Source organism: Dendrobates tinctorius, unplaced genomic scaffold, assembly GCF_039654945.1.
Source record: "Dendrobates tinctorius isolate UK_male_01 unplaced genomic scaffold, ASM3965494v1 ptg000348l, whole genome shotgun sequence".
NCBI lineage: Eukaryota > Metazoa > Chordata > Amphibia > Anura > Dendrobatidae > Dendrobates > Dendrobates tinctorius.
The window spans coordinates 1,780,344-1,804,379 of NW_027362014.1; the positions used below are offsets into that span (position 1 = coordinate 1,780,344).

At 59.7% G+C, this 24,036-nt stretch overlaps 1 protein-coding gene across 2 annotated transcripts in view; it reads right to left on the reverse strand.

Moving 5' to 3' along the window:
* The window catches only part of AEBP2 (AE binding protein 2), a 38,346-nt gene that overhangs the window by 11,304 nt on the left and 3,006 nt on the right, over positions 1-24,036 (reverse strand). Inside the window, exons 2-8 of one of the 2 annotated variants that reach the window (XM_073562352.1) lie at positions 18,283-18,490; positions 17,535-17,642; positions 16,634-16,820; positions 16,505-16,555; positions 8,141-8,265; positions 6,442-6,509; positions 4,811-4,924 (exon numbers count right to left, since the gene is read on the reverse strand). In XM_073562352.1, the coding sequence (XP_073418453.1) occupies positions 4,811-4,924; positions 6,442-6,509; positions 8,141-8,265; positions 16,505-16,555; positions 16,634-16,820; positions 17,535-17,642; positions 18,283-18,490 (861 nt within the window). The remainder of the gene's footprint in view (positions 1-4,810; positions 4,925-6,441; positions 6,510-8,140; positions 8,266-16,504; positions 16,556-16,633; positions 16,821-17,534; positions 17,643-18,282; positions 18,491-24,036) is intronic. The other variant, XM_073562353.1, reaches the window with a different exon arrangement.

A 24,036-nucleotide genomic window follows, 5' to 3' on the forward strand; every position in this document is an offset into this window, starting at 1 on the left:
AGCGTCACACAAGCCCCGACCGCTCAGAGAGCACACGCCGTACACTAAGCGTCACACAAGCCCCGACCGCTCAGAGGGCACACGCCGTACGCTAAGCGTCACACAAGCCCCGACCGCTCAGAGAGCACACGCCGTACACTAAGCGTCACACAAGCCCCGACCGCTCAGAGGGCACACGCCGTACACTAAGCGTCACACCAGCCCGGACCGCTCAGAGAGCACACGCCGTACGCTAAGCGCCATCATCGGAAATCTGTGTGCCGTCAGCAAATACAAGTATTAATACTAAGCTATAAAACTGCTGCACCCCAGCAACTGAGTGGCCCCCCCACAGTCCCCAGCCCAGCAGCCTCGCCGTCCCTGTACTGCCTCACCAGCCTCCAGTCTGCCCCAGTAGCCTCGCCACCCCTGTACTGCCCCAACAGCCTCCAGTCTGCTCCACCAGCATTGCCATCTCTATACTGCCCCAGCAGCCTCCCCGTCCCCTGTACTGCCCCAGCAGCCTCGCCGTCCCCTGTACTGCCCCAGCAGCCTCGCCGTCCCCTGTACTGCCCCACCAGCCTCCAGTCTGCCCCAGAAGCCTCGCCATCCCTGTACTACCCCCAGCAGCCTCCAGTCTGCCCCAGCAGCCTCCCCGTCCCGGTACTGCCCCAGCAGCCTCCCTGTCCCTGTACTGCCCCAGCAGCCTCCAGGCGGCCCGAGCAGCCTCCCAGTCCCTGTACTGCCCCACCAGCCTCCAGTCTGCCCCAGCAGCCTCACCACCCCTGTACTGCCCTACCAGCCTCCAGTCTGCCCCAGCAGCCTCACCGTCCAGGTACTGCCCCAGCACCCTCCAGGCGGCCCCAGCAGCCTCCCTATCCCTGTTCTGCCCCACCAGCCTCGCCGTCCCTGTACTGCCCCACCAGCCTCCAGTCTGCCCCAGCAGCCTCACCGTCCCTGTACTGCCCCACCAGCCTCCAGTCTGCCCGAGCAGCCTCGCCGTCCCTGTACTGCCCCACCAGCCTCCAGTCTGCCCCAGCAGCCTCGCCGTCCCTGTACTGCCCCACCAGCCTCCAGTCTGCCCCAGCAGCCTCGCCACCCCTGTACTGCCCCAGCAGCCTCCAGGCGACCCCAGCAGCCTCCCCGTCCCTGTCCTGCCCCAGCAGCCTCCCCGTCCCTGTCCTGCCCCAGCAGCCTCCAGGCGGCCTGAGCAGCCTCCCCGTCCCTGTCCTGCCCCAGCAGCCTCCAGGCGGCCTGAGCAGCCTCCCCGTCCCTGTCCTGCCCCAGCAGCCTCCAGGCGGCCTGAGCAGCCTTCCCGTCCCTGTCCTGCCTCAGCAGCCTCCCCGTCCCTGTACTGTCCCAGCAGCCTCCAGGCGGCCCAAACAGCCTCCCCGTTCCGTTTAATGCCCCAGCAGCCTCCAGGCGTCCCAAACAGCCTCCCCGTCCCTGTACTGCCCCAGCAGCCTCCAGTCTGACCCAGCAGCCTCACCACCCCTGTACTGCCCCAGCAGCCTCCAGGCGACCCCATCAGCCTCCCCGTCCCTGTACTGCCCCAGCACCCTCCAGGCGGCCCCATCAGCCTCCCCGTCCCTGTACTGCCCCAGCACCCTCCAGGCGGCCCCATCAGCCTCCCCGTCCCTGTACTGCCCCAGCACCCTCCAGGCGGCCCCATCAGCCTCCCCGTCCCTGTACTGCCCCAGCAGCCTCCAGGTGGCCCCAGCAGCCTCCCCGTCCCTGTACTGCCCCACCAGCCTCCAGTCTGCCCCAGCAGCCTCCAGGCGGCCCCAGCAGCCTCCCTATCCCTGTACTGCCCCAGCAGCCTCCAGTCTGCCCCAGCAGCCTCCCCATCCCTGTACTGCCCCAGCAGCTTCCCCATCCCTGTACTGCCCCAGCAGCCTCCCCGTCCCTGTACTGCCCCAGCAGCCTCCAGGAGGCCCCAGCAGCCTCCCCGTCCCTGTACTGCCCCAGCAGCCTCCAGGCGGCCCCAGCAGCCTCCCTATCCCTGTACTGCCCCACCAGCCTCCAGTCTGCCCCAGCAGCCTCCCTATCCCTGTACTGCCCCTGCAGCCTCCCTATCCCTGTACTGCCCCAGCAGCCTCCCCGTCCCTGTACTGCCCCAGCAGCCTCATCGTCCCTGTACTGCCCCAGCAGCCTCGCCGTCCCTGTACTGCCCCAGCAGCTTCCAGGCGGCCCCAGCAGCCTCGCCGTCCCTGTACTGCCCCAGCAGCCTCGTCGTCCCTGTACTGCCCCAGCAGCCTCGCCGTCCCTGTATTGCCCCACCAGCCTCCAGTCTGCCCCAGCAGCCTCCCTATCCCTCTACTGCCCTACCAGCCTCCAGTCTGCCCCAGCAGCCTCGCCGTCCCTGTATTTCCCCACCAGTCTCCAGTCTGCCCCAGCAGCCTCCCTAACCCTGTACTGCCCCAGCAGCCTCCAGTCTGCCCCAGCAGCCTCGCCGTCCCTGTACTGCCCCAGCAGCCTCGCCGTCCCTGTACTGCCCCAGCAGCCTCGCCGTCCCTGTACTGCCCCAGCAGCTTCCAGGCGGCCCCAGCAGCCTCGCCGTCCCTGTACTGCCCCAGCAGCCTCGTCGTCCCTGTACTGCCCCAGCAGCCTCGCCGTCCCTGTATTGCCCCACCAGCCTCCAGTCTGCCCCAGCAGCCTCCCTATCCCTCTACTGCCCTACCAGCCTCCAGTCTGCCCCAGCAGCCTCACCGTCCAGGTACTGCCCCAGCACCCTCCAGGCGGCCCCAGCAGCCTCCCTATCCCTGTACTGCCCCAGCACCCTCCAGGCGGCCCCATCAGCCTCCCCGTCCCTGTACTGCCCCAGCACCCTCCAGGCGGCCCCATCAGCCTCCCCGTCCCTGTACTGCCCCAGCACCCTCCAGGCGGCCCCATCAGCCTCCCCGTCCCTGTACTGCCCCAGCACCCTCCAGGCGGCCCCATCAGCCTCCCCGTCCCTGTACTGCCCCAGCACCCTCCAGGCGGCCCCATCAGCCTCCCCGTCCCTGTACTGCCCCAGCAGCCTCCAGGAGGCCCCAGCAGCCTCCCCGTCCCTGTACTGCCCCACCAGCCTCCAGTCTGCCCCAGCAGCCTCGCCGTCCCTGTACTGCCCCAGCAGCCTCCAGGCGGCCCCAGCAGCCTCCCCGTCCCTGTACTGCCCCAACAGCCTCCAGGAGGCCCCAGCAGCCTCCCCGTCCCTGTACTGCCCCACCAGCCTCCAGTCTGCCCCAGCAGCCTCACCGTCCAGGTACTACCCCAGCACCCTCCAGGCGGCCCCAGCAGCCTCCCTATCCCTGTACTCCCCCACCAGCCTCCAGTCTGCCCCAGCAGCCTCCCTATCCCTGTACTGCCCCTGCAGCCTCCCTATCCCTGTACTGCACCAGCAGCCTCGCCGTCCCTGTACTGCCCCAGCAGCCTCGCCGTCCCTGTACCCCCCCACCAGCCTCCAGTCTGCCCCAGCAGCCTCCCTATCCCTGTACTGCCCCAGCAGCCTCCAGTCTGCCCCAGCAGCCTCGCCGTCCCTGTACTGCCCCAGCAGCCTCCAGGCGGCCCCAGCAGCCTCCCCATCCCTGTACTGCCCCAGCAGCCTCCCTATCCCTGTACTGCCCCAGCAGCCTCGCCGTCCCTGTACTGCCCCAGCAGCCTCGTCGTCCCTGTACTGCCCCAGCAGCCTCGCCGTCCCTGTACTGCCCCAGCAGCCTCCAGGCGGCCCCAGCAGCCTCCCCATCCCTGTACTGCCCCAGCAGCCTCCAGGCGGCCCCAGCAGCCTCCCCATCCCTGTACTGCCCCAGCACCCTCCAGGCGGCCCCATCAGCCTCCCCGTCCCTGTACCACCAGCCTCCAGTCTGCCCCAGCAGCCTCGCCGTCCCTGTACTGCCCCAGCAGCCTCCAGGCGGCCCCAGCAGCCTCCCCGTCCCTGTACTGCCCCAACAGCCTCCAGGAGGCCCCAGCAGCCTCCCCGTCCCTGTACTGCCCCACCAGCCTCCAGTCTGCCCCAGCAGCCTCACCGTCCAGGTACTGCCCCAGCACCCTCCAGGCGGCCCCAGCAGCCTCCCTATCCCTGTACTCCCCCACCAGCCTCCAGTCTGCCCCAGCAGCCTCCCTATCCCTGTACTGCCCCAGCAGCCTCCAGTCTGCCCCAGCAGCCTCGCCGTCCCTGTACTGCCCCAGCAGCCTCCAGGCGGCCCCAGCAGCCTCCCCATCCCTGTACTGCCCCAGCAGCCTCCCCATCCCTGTACTGCCCCAGCAGCCTCCCCATCCCTGTACTGCCCCAGCAGCCTCGTCGTCCCTGTACTGCCCCAGCAGCCTCGCCGTCCCTGTACTGCCCCAGCAGCCTCGCCGTCCCTGTACCCCCCCAGCAGCCTCCAGGCGGCCCCAGCAGCCTCCCCATCCCTGTACTGCCCCAGCAGCCTCCAGGCGGCCCCAGCAGCCTCCCCATCCCTGTACTGCCCCAGCAGCCTCCAGGCGGCCCCAGCAGCCTCCCCATCCCTGTACTGCCCCAGCAGCCTCCAGGCGGCCCCACTGATTAGTTACATGACAAGAATACATGTCATACAAACCAGAGGAGATCAGAATTGATCCCCGGGATCCGCTGGAAATAACATTCCTTTTATTAGAATCTGTGCATCAATGAGAAGACGATCACATGGGAAATTCCTTTTACTGAACAAGTCCGGCGCCCGGCCCGTGACCCCTCCGTGCGGTGACCCCGGCCCGTGACCCCTCCGTGCAGTGACCCCGGCCCGTGACCCCCTCCGTGCGGTGACCCCGGCCCGTGACCCCTCCGTGCGGTGACCCCGGCCTGTGCCCTCTCCGTGCGGTGACCACGCATTACCTGTAGATGTTGGGGTCCAGCAGCAGGGCCGTGTCTTTAGGGAGCTTGGACAGATGAACGACCTTGGTCTTCAGCTGGTGCCGGTCGCCCTCATTCACCCAGACATCAGGAAGACTGCGGCGAGAAGGGGCACATGAGGGGTACACCACAGGCGGACGAAGCCCCCCAACACCGGCAGACCGTGGCCCAGGCACGCCTCGGGCCCCTACCATAATCCCAGGCTCCACACTCCCCTCCCAACCCAGTGCCAGCCTCCAAACTCCCAGCCCCTACCCCACCCCCAGGGCCAGCCTCCACACTCTCAGCCCCTACCCCACCCCCAGGTCCAGCCTTCACACTCTCAGCCCCTACCCCACCCCCAGGGCCAGCCTCCACACTTCCAGCCCCTACTCCACCCCCGGGGCCAGCCTCCACACACCCCCCCAAACCAATGCCAGCCTCCAAACTCCCAGCCCCTACCCCACCCCCAGTGCCAGCCTCCAAACTCCCAGCCCCTACCCCACCCCCAGGGCCAGCCTCCACACTCTCAGCCCCTACCCCACCCCAAGGGCCAGCCTCCACACTTCCAGCCCCTACTCCACCCCCGGGGCCAGCCTCCACACTCCCCCCCCCAACCCAGTGCCAGCCTCCAAACTCCCAGCCCCTACCCCACCCCCAGTGCCAGCCTCCAAACTCCCAACCCCTACCCCACCCCCAGGGCCAGCCTCCACACCAGCCCCTACCCCACCCCCAGGGCCAGCCTCCACACTCTCAGCCCCTACCCCACCCCCCAGGGCCAGCCTCCACACTCTCAGCCCCTACCCCACCCCCCAGGGCCAGCCTCCACACCCTTAGCCCCTACCCCACCCCCAGGGCCAGCCTCCACACCCTCAGCCCCTACCCCACCCCCAGGGCCAGCCTCCACACTTCCAGCCCCTACTCCACCCCCGGGGCCAGCCTCCACACTCCCCCCCAACCCAGTGCCAGCCTTCAAACTCCCAGCCCCTACCCCACCCCCGGGGCCAGCCTCCACGCTCTCAGCCCCTATCCCACCCCGGGGCCAGCCTCCACGGTCCCAGCTCCTACCCACCCCCGGGGCCAGCCTCCACAATCCCAGCCTCTACCCCACCCCCAGGGCCAGCCTCCACACCCTCAGCCCCTACCCCACCCCCAGGGCCAGCCTCCACACCCTCAGCCCCTACCCCACCCCCAGGGCCAGCATCCAAACCCTCAGCCTCTACCCCACCCCCAGGGCCAGCCTCCACACCCTCAGCCCCTACCCCACCCCCAGGGCCAGCCTCCACACTCTCAGCCCCTACCCCACCCCCAGGGCCAGCCTCCACAATCCCAGCCCCTACCCCATCCAGAGGGCCAGCCTCCACAATCCCAGCCCCTACCCCACCCCCAGGGCCAGCCTCCACATCCCCAGCCCCTACCCCACCCCCAGGGCCAGCCTCCACACCCCCAGCCCCTACGGTCCCAGCTCCTACCCACCCCCGGGGCCAGCCTCCACACCCCCAGCCCCTACCCCACCCCGGGGCCAGCCTCCACGGTCCCAGCTCCTACCCACCCCCAGGGCCAGCCTACACCCCCCCCCCCCCAAACCCAGTCCCAGCCTCCACACTCCCAGCTTATGTCCCCAGGGGTCTTACATGTCCTCTGGAGTCCAATGCAGCAGAAACTTTATCTTCCCAGAATCCTCCTTTCTCTTCGCAATCACCTACAAATATGGTCATTGGTTACTAAGGTGTCGCTCCATAGAATGAAGACACGGCGGGACAAGGCGAGGGTGGGGCGGCGGCTGTATGGGGCGGGACCAGACAAGGGTGGGGTGACTGCTATATGGGGTGGGGCGATGGCAGGACGAGGGTGGGGTGACTCCTATGTGGGGTGGGGCGATGGCTGTATGGGGCGGGACAAGGGTGTGTCCCTGGCTCTATGGGGCGGGACGAGAGTGGGGCGATGGCTGTATGGGGCAGGACAAGGGTGTGTCCCTGGCTCTATGGGGCGGGAAGAGGTTGGTGCGATGGTTGTATGGGCGGGGCAAGGGTGTGGCCTCGGCTCTATGGGGCGGGAAGAGGTTGGGGCGATGGCTGTATGGGGCGGGGCGAGGGTGTGGCCTCGGCTCTATGGGGCGGGAAGAGGGTGGGGCGATGGCTTATGGGGTGGGGCGATGGCAGGACGAGGGTGGGGCGATGGCAGGACGAGGGTGGGGCGGGACGAGGGTGGGGTGACCCCTATGTGGGGTGGGGCGATGGCTGTATGGGGCGGGGCGAGGGTGTGGCCTCGGCTCTATGGGGCAGGAAGAAGTTGGGGCGATGGCTGTATGGGGCGGGGCGAGGGTGTGGCCTCGGCTCTATGGGGCGGGAAGAGGGTGGGGCGATGGCTGTATGGGGTGGGGCGATGGCAGGACGAGGGTGGGGCGGGACGAGGGTGGGGCGATGGATGTATGGGGTGGGGCGATGGCAGGACGAGGGTGGGGCGGGACGAGGGTGGGGTGACCCCTATGTGGGGTGGGGCGATGGCTGTATGGGGCGGGGCAAGGGTGTGGCATCGGCTCTATGGGGCAGGAAGAAGTTGGGGCGATGGCTGTATGGGGCGGGGCGAGGGTGTGGCCTTGGCTCTATGGGGCAGGAAGAGGTTGGGGCGATGGCTGTATGGGGCGGGGCGAGGGTGTGGCCTCGGCTCTATGGGGCGGGAAGAGGGTGGGGCGATGGCTGTATGGGGTGGGGCGATGGCAGGACGAGGGTGGGGTGAGCCCTATGTGGGGTGGGGCGATGGCTGTATGGGGCGGGACGAGGGTGTGGCCCTGGCTCTATGGGGCAGGAAGAGGTTGGGGCGATGGCTGTATGGGGCGGGGAGAGGGTGTGGCCTCGTCTCTATGGGGCGGGAAGAGGTTGGGGCGATGGCTGTATGGGGCGGGGCGAGGGTGTGGCCTCATCTCTATGGGGCGGGAAGAGGTTGGGGCGATGGCTGTATGGGGCGGGGCGAGGGTGTGGCCTCGTCTCTATGGGGCGGGAAGAGGGTGGGGTGATGGCTGTATGGGGCGGGGCGAGGGTGTGGCCTCGGCTCTATGGGGCGGGAAGAGGTTGGGGCGATGGCTGTATGGGGCGGGGCGAGGGTGTGGCCTCGTCTCTATGGGGCGGGAAGAGGTTGGGGCGATGGCTGTATGGGGCGGGGCGAGGGTGTGGCCTCGGCTCTATGGGGCGGGAAGAGGTTGGGGCGATGGCTGTATGGGGCGGGGCGAGGGTGTGGCCTCGGCTCTATGGTGGATGAGGAGCAGATGGGCCATGACAGCAGTATGGGGGGAGGTTTCGCTTCGCCCCGAGGCCGCCGTGGGGCCACACTCACCGTACTGTGGAATACCACACTGTGACCGTTTCCCAATGACTCGATTTGAGCAGAGAGGTTAAAGCAGATGGCGCGATGGCGGATGGCATCCAGAGTCTGTGCATCGAAGAAGTCGTGTGGCCGGGCTGTGGTGCAAAACACGGAGCATGAAAATGTGCGGAGAGGAAAAAGCTGCTGCAGCGCCTCTTGTGCCAGAGCCTAGGAAAAGTCACAGCAGCAGCCCATTATAGCACCCTACAAACTGACTGACACCCAACCTCCCCGAGGCCGCTCACACCACTGACACCGCCAAGAGCGCGGCACGAACCTGCAGAGGCTTCAGCTCTCAAACAGAAGCATAAAATTAGAGCGCAGCGTCACCCCCGGCAGAGCGCAGTCACCACCCGTCACCCCCGCAGAGCGCAGCGTCACCACCCATCACCCCCGCAGAGCGCAGCGTCACCACCTGTCACCCCCCGCAGAGCGCAGCGTCACCACCCGTCACCCCCCGCAGAGCGCAGCGTCACCACCCGTCACCCCCCGCAGAGCGCAGCGTCACCACCCATCACCCCCGCAGAGCGCAGCGTCACCACCTGTCACCCCCCGCAGAGCGCAGTCACCACCCGTAACCCCCGCAGAGCGCAGCGTCACCACCCATCACCCCCGCAGAGCGCAGCGTCACCACCTGTCACCCCCCGCAGAGCGCAGCGTCACCACCCGTCACCCCCCGCAGAGCGCAGCGTCACCACCCGTCACCCCCCGCAGAGCGCAGCGTCACCACCCATCACCCCCGCAGAGCGCAGCGTCACCACCTGTCACCCCCGCAGAGCGCAGCGTCACCACCCGTCACCCCCGCAGAGCGCAGTCACCACCCGTCACCCCCGCAGAGCGCAGCGTCACCACCCATCACCCCCGCAGAGCGCAGCGTCACCACCTGTCACCCCCCGCAGAGCGCAGTCAACACCCATCACCCCCGCAGAGCGCAGTCACCACCCGTCACCCCCGCAGAGCGCAGCGTCACCACCCATCACCCCCGCAGAGCGCAGCGTCACCACCTGTCACCCCCCGCAGAGCGCAGTCAACACCCATCACCCCCGCAGAGCGCAGTCACCACCCGTCACCCCCGCAGAGCGCAGCGTCACCACCCGTCACCCCCGCAGAGCGCAGCGTCACCACCCATCACCCCCGCAGAGCGCAGTCACCACCCGTCACCCCCGCAGAGCGCAGCGTCACCACCCGTCACCCCCCGCAGAGCGCAGCGTCACCACCCGCAGAGGGCGGCTTCACCACCCGTCACCCCCGCAGAGCGCAGTCACCACCCGTCACCCCCTGTCACCCCCCGCAGAGTGCAGTCACCACCCAACACCCCCGCAGAGGGCGGCTTCACCACCTGTCACCCCCGCAGAGCGCAGTCACCACCCATCACCCCCGCAGAGCGCAGCGTCACCACCCGTCACACCCGCAGAGGGCGGCTTCACCCCCCGCAGAGCGCAGCGTCACCACCCGTCACCCCCCGCAGAGCGCAGCCACCACCCATCACCCCCGCAGAGGGCGGCTTCACCACCCGCAGAGCGCAGCGTCACCACCCGTCACCCCCACAGAGCGTGCACAGGGTGTGGGGGAGGGACATAGGGGATACCCTAAATCAAACTGATGCCAGAACCCAAGTATCTGATAGAGGGGCGAGTCCTCCCAGGGTGGTAATATCTGCTGGGGGAGGGCAGGACCACGACCGTGAAATCCAAAACGAACCAATAGATCTCACCCATCTGATGACATCACTGACGCCATACACCAAACATTACACAATACAGATCTACACAAGCCGCCAAAACACAACCACAAGACAGGGGAACATCCTGTATTATACCCCAGAGCTGCACTCACTATTCTGCTGGTGCAGTCACTGTGTACATACATTACTGATCCTGAGTTACATCCTGTATTATACTCCAGAGCTGCACTCACTATTCTGCTGGTGCAGTCACTGTGTACATACATTACATTACTGATCCTGAGTTACCTCCTGTATTATACCCCAGAGCTGCACTCACTATTCTGCTGGTGCAGTCACTGTGTACATACATTACTGATCCTGAGTTACATCCTGTATTATACTCCAGAGCTGCACTCACTATTCTGCTGGTGCAGTCACTGTGTACATACATTACATTACTGATCCTGAGTTACCTCCTGTATTATACCCCAGAGCTGCACTCACTATTCTGCTGGTGCAGTCACTGTGTACATACATTACTGATCCTGAGTTACATCCTGTATTATACTCCAGAGCTGCACTCACTATTCTGCTGGTGCAGTCACTGTGTACATACATTACATTACTGATCCTGAGTAACCTCCTGTATTATACCCCAGAGCTGCACTCACTATTCTGCTGGTGCAGTCACTGTGTACATACATTACATGACTGATCCTGAGTTACCTCCTGTATTATACCCCAGAGCTGCACTCACTATTCTGCTGGTGCAGTCACTGTGTACATACATTACATTACTGATCCTGAGTTACCTCCTGTATTATACTCCAGAGCTGCACTCACTATTCTGCTGGTGCAGTCACTGTGTACATACATTACATTACTGAACCTGAGTTACATCCTGTATTATACCCCAGAGCTGCACTCACTATTCTGCTGGTGCAGTCACTGTGTACATACATTACATTACGGATCCTGAGTTACCTCCTGTATTATACTCCAGAGCTGCACTCACTATTCTGCTGGTGCAGTCACTGTGTACATACATTACTGATCCTGAGTTATATCCTGTATTATACCCCAGAGCTGCACTCACTATTCTGCTGGTGCAGTCACTGTGTACATACATTACATTACTGATCCTGAGTTACATCCCGTATTATACTCCAGAGCTGCACTCACTATTCTGCTGGTGCAGTCACTGTGTACATACATTTCATTACTGATCCTGAGTTACATCCTGTATTATACTCCAGAGCTGCACTCACTATTCTGCTGGTGCAGTCACTGTGTACATACATTACTGATCCTGAGTTACATCCTGTATTATACCCCAGAGCTGCACTCACTATTCTGCTGGTGCAATCACTGTGTACATACATTACATTACTGATCCTGAGTTACATCCTGTATTATACTCCAGAGCTGCACTCACTATTCTGCTGGTGCAGTCACTGTGTACATACATTACATTACTGATACTGAGTTACATCCCGTATTATACTCCAGAGCTGCACTCACTATTCTGCTGCTGCAGTCACTGTGTACATACATTTCATTACTGATCCTGAGTTACATCCTGTATTATACTCCAGAGCTGCACTCACTATTCTGCTGCTGCAGTCACTGTGTACATACATTACATTACTGATACTGAGTTACATCCCGTATTATACTCCAGAGCTGCACTCACTATTCTGCTGCTGCAGTCACTGTGTACATACATTTCATTACTGATCCTGAGTTACATCCTGTATTATATCCCAGAGCTGCACTCACTATTCTGCTGGTGCAGTCACTGTGTACATACATTACATTACTGATCCTGAGTTACATCCTGTATTATACCCCAGAGCTGCACTCACTATTATGCTGCTGCAGTCACTGTGTACATAGATTACATTACTGATCCTGAGTTACATCCTGTATTATACCCCAGAGCTGCACTCACTATTCTGCTGGTGCAATCACTGTGTACATTACATTACTGATCCTGAGTTACATCCTGTATAATACTCCAGAGCTGCACTCACTATTCTGCTGCTGCAGTCACTGTGTACATTACATTACTGAACCTGAGTTACATCCTGTACTATACTCCAGAGCTGCACTCACTATTCTGCTGGTGCAGTCACTGTGTACATACATTACATTACTGATCCTGAGTTACACCCTGCATTATACCCCAGAGCTGCACTCACTATTCTGCTGGTGCAGTCACTGTGTACATACATTACATTACTGATCCTGAGTTACATCCTGTATTATACTCCAGAGCTGCACTCACTATTCTGCTGGTGCAGTCACTGTGTACATACATTACATTACTGATCCTGTGTTACATCCTGTATTATACTCCAGAGCTGCGCTCACTATTCTGCTGGAGCAGTCACTGTGTACATACATTACATTACTGATCCTGAGTTACATCCTGTATTATACTCCAGAGCTGCACTCACTATTCTGCTGGATCAGTCACTGTGTACATACATTACATTACTGATCCTGAGTTACATCCTGTATTATACCCCAGAGCTGCACTCACTATTCTGCTGGTGCAGTCACTGTGTACATACATTACATTACTGATCCTGAGTTACACCCTGTATTATACTCCAGAGCTGCACTCACTATTCTGCTGGTGCAGTCACTGTGTACATACATTACATTACTGATCCTGAGTTACATCCTGTATTATACCCCAGAGCTGCACTCGCTATTCTGCTGGTGCAGTTACTGTGTACATACATTACATTACTGATCCTGAGTTACACCCTGTATTATACTCCAGAGCTGCACTCACTATTCTGCTGGTGCAGTCACTGTGTACATACATTACATTACTGATCCTGAGTTACCTCCTGTATTCTACTCCAGAGCTGCACTCACTATTCTGCTGGAGCAGTCACTGTGTACATACATTACATTACTGATCCTGAGTTACACCCTGTATTATACTCCAGAGCTGCACTCACTATTCTGCTGGTGCAGTCACTGTGTACATACATTACATTACTGATCCTGAGTTACCTCCTGTATTCTACTCCAGAGCTGCACTCACTATTCTGCTGGAGCAGTCACTGTGTACATACATTACATTACTGATCCTGAGTTACCTCCTGTATTATACTCCAGAGCTGCACTCACTATTCTGCTGGTGCAGTCACTGTGTACATACATTACTGATCCGGAGTTACACCCTGTATTATACTCCAGAGCTGCACTCACTATTCTGCTGGTGCAGTCACTGTGTACATACATTACATTACTGATCCTGAGTTACATCCTGTATTCTACTCCAGAGCTGCACTCACTATTCTGCTGGTGCAGTCACTGTGTACATACATTACATTACTGATCCTGAGTTACATCCTGTATTCTACTCCAGAGCTGCACTCACTATTCTGCTGGAGCAGTCACTGTGTACATACATTACATTACTGATCCTGAGTTACATCCTGTATTATACTCCAGAGCTGCGCTCACTATTCTGCTGGAGCAGTCACTGTGTACATACATTACATTACTGATCCTGAGTTACACCCTGTATTATACTCCAGAGCTGCACTCACTATTCTGCTGGAGCAGTCACTGTGTACATACATTACATTACTGATCCTGAGTTACATCCTGTATTATACTCCAGAGCTGCACTCACTATTCTGCTGGTGCAGTCACTGTGTACATACATTACATTACTGATCCTGAGTTACATCCTGTATTATACTCCAGAGCTGCACTCACTATTCTGCTGGTGCAGTCACTGTGTACATACATTACATTACTGATCCTGAGTTACACCCTGTATTATACTCCAGAGCTGCACTCACTATTCTGCTGGTGCAGTCACCGTGTACATACATTACATTACTGATCCTGAGCTACATCCTGTATTATACCCCAGAGCTGCACTCACTATTCTGCTGGTGCAGTCACTGTGTACATACATTACATTACTGATCCTGAGTTACACCCTGTATTATACCCCAGAGCTGCACTCACTATTCTGCTGGTGCAGTCACTGTGTACATACATTACATTACTGATCCTGAGTTACACCCTGTATTATACTCCAGAGCTGCACTCACTATTCTGCTGGTGCAGTCACTGTGTACATACATTACATTACTGATCCTGAGTTACATCCTGTATTATACCCCAGAGCTGCACTCACTATTCTGCTGGTGCAGTCACCGTGTACATACATTACATTACTGATCCTGAGCTACATCCTGTATTATACCCCAGAGCTGCACTCACTATTCTGCTGGTGCAGTCACTGTGTACATACATTACATTACTGATCCTGAGTTACACCCTGTATTATACTCCAGAGCTGCACTCACTATTCTGCTGGAGCAGTCACTGTGTACATATATTACATTACTGATCCTGAGTTACACCCTGTATTATACTCCAGAGCTGCACTCACTATTCTGCTGCTGCAGTCACTGTGTACATACATTACATTACTGATCCTGAGTTACATCCTGTATTATACTCCAGAGCTGCACTCACTATTCTGCTGGTGCAGTCACTGTGTACATACATTACATTACTGATCCTGAGTTACACCCTGTATTATACTCCAGAGCTGCACTCACTATTCTGCTGGTGCAGTCACCGTGTACATACATTACATTACTGATCCTGAGCTACATCCTGTATTATACCCCAGAGCTGCACTCACTATTCTGCTGGTGCAGTCACTGTGTACATACATTACATTACTGATCCTGAGTTACACCCTGTATTATACCCCAGAGCTGCACTCACTATTCTGCTGGTGCAGTCACTGTGTACATACATTACATTACTGATCCTGAGTTACACCCTGTATTATACTCCAGAGCTGCACTCACTATTCTGCTGGTGCAGTCACTGTGTACATACATTACATTACTGATCCTGAGTTACATCCTGTATTACACTCCAGAGCTGCACTCACTATTCTGCTGGTGCAGTCACTGTGTACATACATTACATTACTGATCCTGAGTTACATCCTGTATTATACTCTAGAGCTGCACTCACTATTCTGCTGGTGCAGTCACTGTGTACATACATTACATTACTGATCCTGAGTTACATCCTGTATTATACCCCAGAGCTGCACTCACTATTCTGCTGGTGCAGTCACTGTGTACATACATTACATTACTGATCCTGAGTTACATCCTGTATTATACTCCAGAGCTGCACTCACTATTCTGCTGGTGCAGTCACTGTGTACATACATTACATTACTGATCCTGAGTTACATCCTGTATTATACCCCAGAGCTGCACTCACTATTCTGCTGGTGCAGTCACTGTGTACATACATTACATTACTGATCCTGAGTTACATCCTGTATTATACTCTAGAGCTGCACTCACTATTCTGCTGGTGCAGTCACTGTGTACATACATTACATTACTGATCCTGAGTTACACCCTGTATTATACTCCAGAGCTGCACTCACTATTCTGCTGGTGCAGTCACCGTGTACATACATTACATTACTGATCCTGAGCTACATCCTGTATTATACCCCAGAGCTGCACTCACTATTCTGCTGGTGCAGTCACTGTGTACATACATTACATTACTGATCCTGAGTTACACCCTGTATTATACCCCAGAGCTGCACTCACTATTCTGCTGGTGCAGTCACTGTGTACATACATTACATTACTGATCCTGAGTTACACCCTGTATTATACTCCAGAGCTGCACTCACTATTCTGCTGGTGCAGTCACTGTGTACATACATTACATTACTGATCCTGAGTTACATCCTGTATTACACTCCAGAGCTGCACTCACTATTCTGCTGGTGCAGTCACTGTGTACATACATTACATTACTGATCCTGAGTTACATCCTGTATTATACTCTAGAGCTGCACTCACTATTCTGCTGGTGCAGTCACTGTGTACATACATTACATTACTGATCCTGAGTTACATCCTGTATTATACCCCAGAGCTGCACTCACTATTCTGCTGGTGCAGTCACTGTGTACATACATTACATTACTGATCCTGAGTTACATCCTGTATTATACTCTAGAGCTGCACTCACTATTCTGCTGGTGCAGTCACTGTGTACATACATTACATTACTGACCCCGAGTTACCTCCTGTATTATACCCCAGAGCTGCACTCACTATTCTGCTGGTGCAGTCACTGTGTACATACATTACATTACTGATCCTGAGTTACATCCTGTATTATACTCTAGAGCTGCACTCACTATTCTGCTGGTGCAGTCACTGTGTACATACATTACATTACTGATCCTGAGTTACATCCTGTATTATACTCCAGAGCTGCACTCACTATTCTGCTGCTGCAGTCACTGTGTACATTACATTACTGATCCTGAGTTACATCCTGTATTATACTCAAGAGCTGCACTCGCTAGTCACACACACGCCATCTGCAGAGTATTGCACACATAGGCCGTCTCTACCTGCTCAGGTCATCACTGCAGATGAAACTACAACTGCCAGCATGCCGCACAGAGCTGCCATTCTGCTGGGAGCTGTAGTTCTCCTTTGGTGGAGCCGACGCTCTTGGTGCCCCATCAGGCACATCACCCCGGTCTACATGGAGCCATAAGAGAGCGTCTGCTGCACAAAGGGTTACTGGATGGCTCGAGAGAAGACAGAAGCGGGGTCTACCTTTCATCTGTACAGGGGCGGAGGAATAAGGAGAAGATCCCAGCGCTGCCGCTGAAGACAAGAGAGAAGGCAATTACCATGCGGAAACACCAGGCGGCGCCAGCAGCCCACACACCGCCAGACACTTACGTAGCGAGCGCTTCCGCTTATTCTTCAGCTTCCGACGCTTGTTCAGACCGGCCTTCGACGGCGACTCCTCCTTGGACTTGGGGTGACCGGACAACTTAGAGGCGTTCTGCTGACTGAAGTGAGTGGGGACATGACGAGCGAGACCACCCTGAGAGGCGAAGCTGGCGGTACACCCACCGACAACACACTGCGAGGCAAGGGCGAGTAGTGAGAGACGGCTCCCCCTGGGAGTAATGACCCGACGGCGGGGTGTATAATGTATCTCTATGGGAGCTGTATACACTGTGTGTTGTGAGCTCCCCCTAGGGGTGACTGCAGGTAGAGTGTATAATGTATCTCTATGGGAGCTGTATACACTGTGTGCTGTGAGCTCCCCCTAGGGGTGACTGCAGGTAGAATGTATAATGTATCTCTATGGGAGCTGTATACACTGTGTGCTGTGAGCTCCTCCTTGTGGTGACTGCAGATAGAGTGTATAATGTATCTCTATGGGAGCTGTATACACTGTGTGTTGTGAGCTCCCCCTAGGGGTGACTGCAGGTAGAGTGTATAATGTATCTCTATGGGAGCAGTATACACTTTGTGCTGTGAGCTCCCCCTAGTGGTGAATGTAGGTAGAATGTATAATGTATTTCTATGGGAGCTGTATACACTGTGTGCTGTGAGCTCCTCCTTGTGGTGACTGCAGATAGAGTGTATAATGTATCTCTATGGGAGCTGTATACACTGTGTGCTGTGAGCTCCTCCTTGTGGTGACTGCAGATAGAGTGTATAATGTATCTCTATGGGAGCAGTATACACTTTGTGCTGTGAGCTCCCCCTAGTGGTGAATGTAGGTAGAATGTATAATGTATTTCTATGCATCCCTGCAGGATGGGATAGCACCCTTCTAGGATGGTACCTTAAACGGCTTGTCTCCGCTGTGAGTCAGCATGTGCCGCTGCAGCCAGCTATGACTGGTGGATGGACGGTTGTACACCTTACATCCCTTCCAGAAGCAAACAAAAACCTACAACACACAGAGTGCAATGTGAGAGGAGGGCACAGACGGCCGGTCACACCGAGGGGAGGGGCGCACAGACGGCCGGTCACACCGAGGGGAGGGGCGCACAGACGGCCGGTCACACCGAGGGGAGGGGCGCACAGACGGCCGGTCACACCGAGGGGAGGGGCGCACAGACGGCCGGTCACACCGAGGGGAGGGGCGCACAGACGGCCGGTCACACCGAGGGGAGGGGCGCACAGACGGCCGGTCACACCGAGGGGAGGGGCGCACAGACGGCCGGTCACACCGAGGGGAGGGGCGCACAGACGGCCGGTCACACCGAGGGGAGGGGCGCACAGACGGCCGGTCACACCGAGGGGAGGGGCGCACAGACGGCCGGTCACACCGAGGGGAGGGGCGCACAGACGGCCGGTCACACCGAGGGGAGGGGCGCACAGACGGCCGGTCACACCGAGGGGAGGGGCGCACAGACGGCCGGTCACACCGAGGGGAGGGGCGCACAGACGGCCGGTCACACCGAGGGGAGGGGCGCACAGACGGCCGGTCACACCGAGGGGAGGGGCGCAGACAGCCGGTCACACCGAGGGGAGGGGCGCACAGACGGCCGGTCACGCATGGGCACAGTGTGCTCTCGCAGGCTCACCCCTCCACGCTGGCCGTCCACGTGCAGGCTGCGGAGGTGCTCAGCCAGGTCGGGGCTGGAGGAGAAGCAGGTCTGGCACTGGTCCCAGCAGCAGCTGTAGGAGAGGCTCTTGCTGGAGGTGGCCGATAACCCCTGACCGTTCATCATGGCGGGGGTGGAGCGTCCGCTGGAGATGGTGCTGTCCACGTCCATCAGGGTGCTGCTGATACTGCAGAGACAGGGGAGGAGCCACTCACTAGACATGTGGGCGGAGCCAGGCCCGGTGCACAGCACATGCTCAGGCCAGGTGGGACTATTAGTGGGAGGAGTCATGACCTGTCATGGGCGTGGCTATAAGTGGGGAGGAGTCAGGGTTTGTTATGTGGGTGCGGTCATTAGACGGGAGGAGTCAGGATCTGAGCTGGGTGAGGAAAGTATTAATGGATGCAGTCAGTGGGAGGAGACATTATAGGCTTTTCCTGCAGCAGTGAGAGACCTGCAATGTACAAGACCGCTGCAGCCAATCACAGAGAACAGCAGATCCCGCCGCCCACAGTCACCTGAGGGGAGAAGCGTTAACAGCTTACAAATGAGGCGTGGGGCGGAGTCAGTGGTAGGCGGGGCCACTAGCATGGTGTGGGCGGGGTCTGCGGTGGGCGGAGTCGGCTGTAATTGGCTGTGTGTGGGCGAGGTCTGCGGTGGGAGGAGTCGGCTGTAATTGGCACTGTGTGGACGGGGTCTGCGATGGGAGGAGTCGGCTGTAATTGGCTCTGTGTGGGACGGGGTCTGCGGTGGGAGGAGTCGGCTGTATTTGGCACTGTGAGGACGGGGTCTGCGGTGGGCGGAGTCGGCTGTAATTGGCACTGTGAGGACGGGGTCTGCGGTGGGCGGAGTCGGCTGTAATTGGCACTGTGAGGACGGGGTCTGCGGTGGGCGGAGTCGGCTGTAATTGGCTCTGTGTGGACGGGGTCTGCGGTGGGCGGAGTCGGCTGTAATTGGCTGTGTGGACGGGGTCTGCGGTGGGAGGAGTCGGCTGTAATTGGCTCTGTGTGGGCGGGGTCTGCGGTGGGAGGAGTCGGCTGTAATTGGCACTGTGTGGGACGGGTTCTGCGGTGGGAGGAGTCGGCTGTAATTGGCTCTGTGTGGGACGGGTTCTGCGGTAGGCGGAGTCGGCTGTAATTGGCACTGTGAGGACGGGGTCTGCGGTGGGAGGAGTCGGCTGTAATTGGCACTGTGTGGGCGGGGTCTGCGGTGGGAGGAGTCGGCTGTAATTGGCACTGTGTGGGACGGGGTCTGAGGTGGGAGGAGTCGGCTGTAATTGGCACTGTGTGGGACGGGGTCTGAGGTGGGCGGAGTCGGCTGTAATTGGCACTGTGTGGGCGGGGTCTGCGGTAGGCGGAGTCGGCTGTAATTGGCACTATGTGGGACGGGGTCTGAGGTGGGAGGAGTCGGCTGTAATTGGCTCTGTGTGGACGGGGTCTGCGGTGGGAGGAGTCGGCTGTAATTGGCACTGTGTGGGACGGGGTCTGAGGTGGGATGAGTCGGCTGTAATTGGCTCTGTGTGGACGGGGTCTGCGGTGGGAGGAGTCGGCTGTAATTGGCTCTGTGTGGGCGGGGTCTGCGGTGGGAGGAGTCGGCTGTAATTGGCACTGTGAGGACGGGGTCTGCGGTGGGAGGAGTCGGCTGTAATTGGCACAGTGTGGGCGGGGTCTGCGGTGGGAGGAGTCGGCTGTAATTGGCACTGTGTGGGACGGGGTCTGAGGTGGGAGGAGTCGGCTGTAATTGGCACAGTGTGGGACGGGGTCTGCGGTGGGAGGAGTCGGCTGTAATTGGCACTGTGTGGGACGGGGTCTGAGGTGGGAGGAGTCGGCTGTAATTGGCACTGTGTGGGCGGGGTCTGCGGTGGGAGGAGTCGGCTGTAATTGGCACTGTGTGGGACGGGGTCTGAGGTGGGCGGAGTCGGCTGTAATTGGCACTGTGTGGGCGGGGTCTGCGGTAGGCGGAGTCGGCTGTAATTGGCACTGTGTGGGACGGGGTCTGCGGTGGGAGGAGTCGGCTGTAATTGGCACTGTGTGGGACGGGGTCTGCGGTGGGAGGAGTCGGCTGTAATTGGCACTGTGTGGGCGGGGTCTGCGGTGGGCGGAGTCGGCTGTAATTGGCACAGTGTGGGCGGGGTCTGCGGTGGGAGGAGTCGGCTGTAATTGGCACTGTGTGGGCGGGGTCTGCGGTGGGCGGAGTCGGCTGTAATTGGCACAGTGTGGGCGGGGTCTGCGGTGGGAGGAGTCGGCTGTAATTGGCACAGTGTGGGCGGGGTCTGCGGTGGGAGGAGTCGGCTGTAATTGGCACAGTGTGGGAGGGGTCTGCGGTGGGAGGAGTCGGCTGTAATTGGCACAGTGTGGGCGGGGTCTGCGGTGGGAGGAGTCGGCTGTAATTGGCACTGTGTGGGACGGGGTCTGCGGTGGGAGGAGTCGGCTGTAATTGGCTCTGTGTGGGCGGGGTCTGCGGTGGGAGGAGTCGGCTGTAATTGGCACTGTGTGGGCGGGGTCTGCGGTGGGAGGAGTCGGCTGTAATTGGCACTGTGAGGACGGGGTCTGCGGTGGGAGGAGTCGGCTGTAATTGGCACAGTGTGGGCGGGGTCTGCGGTGGGAGGAGTCGGCTGTAATTGGCACTGTGTGGGACGGGGTCTGAGGTGGGAGGAGTCGGCTGTAATTGGCACAGTGTGGGACGGGGTCTGCGGTGGGAGGAGTCGGCTGTAATTGGCACTGTGTGGGACGGGGTCTGAGGTGGGAGGAGTCGGCTGTAATTGGCACTGTGTGGACGGGGTCTGCGGTGGGAGGAGTCGGCTGTAATTGGCACTGTGTGGGACGGGGTCTGAGGTGGGCGGAGTCGGCTGTAATTGGCACTGTGTGGGCGGGGTCTGCGGTAGGCGGAGTCGGCTGTAATTGGCACTGTGTGGGACGGGGTCTGAGGTGGGAGGAGTCGGCTGTAATTGGCTCTGTGTGGACGGGGTCTGCGGTGGGAGGAGTCGGCTGTAATTGGCACTGTGTGGGACGGGGTCTGAGGTGGGAGGAGTCGGCTGTAATTGGCTCTGTGTGGACGGGGTCTGCGGTGGGAGGAGTCGGCTGTAATTGGCTCTGTGTGGGCGGGGTCTGCGGTGGGAGGAGTCGGCTGTAATTGGCACTGTGAGGACGGGGTCTGCGGTGGGAGGAGTCGGCTGTAATTGGCACAGTGTGGGCGGGGTCTGCGGTGGGAGGAGTCGGCTGTAATTGGCACTGTGTGGGACGGGGTCTGAGGTGGGAGGAGTCGGCTGTAATTGGCACAGTGTGGGACGGGGTCTGCGGTGGGAGGAGTCGGCTGTAATTGGCACTGTGTGGGACGGGGTCTGAGGTGGGAGGAGTCGGCTGTAATTGGCACTGTGTGGGCGGGGTCTGCGGTGGGAGGAGTCGGCTGTAATTGGCACTGTGTGGGACGGGGTCTGAGGTGGGCGGAGTCGGCTGTAATTGGCACTGTGTGGGCGGGGTCTGCGGTAGGCGGAGTCGGCTGTAATTGGCACTGTGTGGGACGGGGTCTGAGGTGGGCGGAGTCGGCTGTAATTGGCACTGTGTGGGCGGGGTCTGCGGTGGGAGGAGTCGGCTGTAATTGGCACTGTGTGGGACGGGGTCTGCGGTGGGAGGAGTCGGCTGTAATTGGCACTGTGTGGGCGGGGTCTGCGGTGGGCGGAGTCGGCTGTAATTGGCACAGTGTGGGCGGGGTCTGCGGTGGGAGGAGTCGGCTGTAATTGGCACAGTGTGGGCGGGGTCTGCGGTGGGAGGAGTCGGCTGTAATTGGCACAGTGTGGGCGGGGTCTGCGGTGGGAGGAGTCGGCTGTAATTGGCACAGTGTGGGAGGGGTCTGCAGTGGGAGGAGTCGGCTGTAATTGGCACAGTGTGGGCGGGGTCTGCGGTGGGAGGAGTCGGCTGTAATTGGCACTGTGTGGGACGGGTTCTGCGGTGGGAGGAGTCGGCTGTAATTGGCTCTGTGTGGGCGGGGTCTGCGGTGGGAGGAGTCGGCTGTAATTGGCACAGTGTGGGAGGGGTCTGAGGTGGGAGGAGTCGGCTGTAATTGGCACTGTGTGGGACGGGGTCTGCGGTGGGAGGAGTCGGCTGTAATTGGCACTGTGTGGGACGGGGTCTGCGGTGGGAGGAGTCGGCTGTAATTGGCACAGTGTGGGAGGGGTCTGAGGTGGGAGGAGTCGGCTGTAATTGGCTCTGTGTGGGACGGCGTCTGCGGTGGGAGGAGTCGGCTGTAATTGGCACTGTGTGGACGGGGTCTGAGGTGGGAGGAGTCGGCTGTAATTGGCACTGTGTGGGACGGGGTCTGCGGTGGGAGGAGTCGGCTGTAATTGGCACTGTGTGGGACGGGGTCTGCGGTGGGAGGAGTCGGCTGTAATTGGCACTGTGTGGGACGGGGTCTGCGGTGGGAGGAGTCGGCTGTAATTGGCACTGTGTGGGACGGGGTCTGAGGTGGGAGGAGTCGGCTGTAATTGGCTCTGTGTGGGACGGGGTCTGCGGTGGGAGGAGTCGGCTGTAATTGGCACTGTGTGGGACGGGGTCTGCGGTGGGAGGAGTCGGCTGTAATTGGCACTGTGTGGGACGGGGTCTGCGGTGGGAGGAGTCGGCTGTAATTGGCACTGTGTGGGACGGGGTCTGCGGTGGGAGGAGTCGGCTGTAATTGGCACTGTGTGGGACGGGGTCTGAGGTGGGAGGAGTCGGCTGTAATTGGCTCTGTGTGGGACGGGGTCTGCGGTGGGAGGAGTCGGCTGTAATTGGCACTGTGTGGGACGGGGTCTGCGGTGGGAGGAGTCGGCTGTAATTGGCACTGTGTGGGACGGGGTCTGAGGTGGGAGGAGTCGGCTGTAATTGGCACTGTGTGGGCGGGGTCTGCGGTGGGAGGAGTCGGCTGTAATTGGCTCTGTGTGGGCGGGGTCTGCGGTGGGAGGAGTCGGCTGTAATTGGCACTGTGTGGGACGGGGTCTGAGGTGGGCGGAGTCGGCTGTAATTGGCACTGTGTGGGCGGGGTCTGCGGTGGGAGGAGTCGGCTGTAATTGGCACTGTGTGGACGGGGTCTGCGGTGGGAGGAGTCGGCTGTAATTGGCACTGTGTGGGACGGGGTCTGCGGTGGGCGGAGTCGGCTGTAATTGGCACTGTGTGGGCGGGGTCTGCGGTGGGAGGAGTCGGCTGTAATTGGCACTGTGTGGGACGGGGTCTGAGGTGGGAGGAGTCGGCTGTAATTGGCACTGTGTGGGCGGGGTCTGCGGTGGGAGGAGTCGGCTGTAATTGGCTCTGTGTGGGCGGGGTCTGCGGTGGGAGGAGTCGGCTGTAATTGGCACTGTGTGGGACGGGGTCTGAGGTGGGCGGAGTCGGCTGTAATTGGCACTGTGTGGGCGGGGTCTGCGGTGGGAGGAGTCGGCTGTAATTGGCACTGTGTGGGACGGGGTCTGAGGTGGGAGGAGTCGGCTGTAATTGGCACTGTGTGGGACGGGGTCTGCGGTGGGCGGAGTCGGCTGTAATTGGCACTGTGTGGGCGGGGTCTGCGGTGGGAGGAGTCGGCTGTAATTGGCACTGTGTGGGACGGGGTCTGAGGTGGGAGGAGTCGGCTGTAATTGGCACTGTGTGGGCGGGGTCTGCGGTGGGAGGAGTCGGCTGTAATTGGCTCTGTGTGGGCGGGGTCTGCTGTAATTGGCACTGTGTGGGCGGGGTCTGCGGTGGGAGGAGTCGGCTGTAATTGGCACTGTGT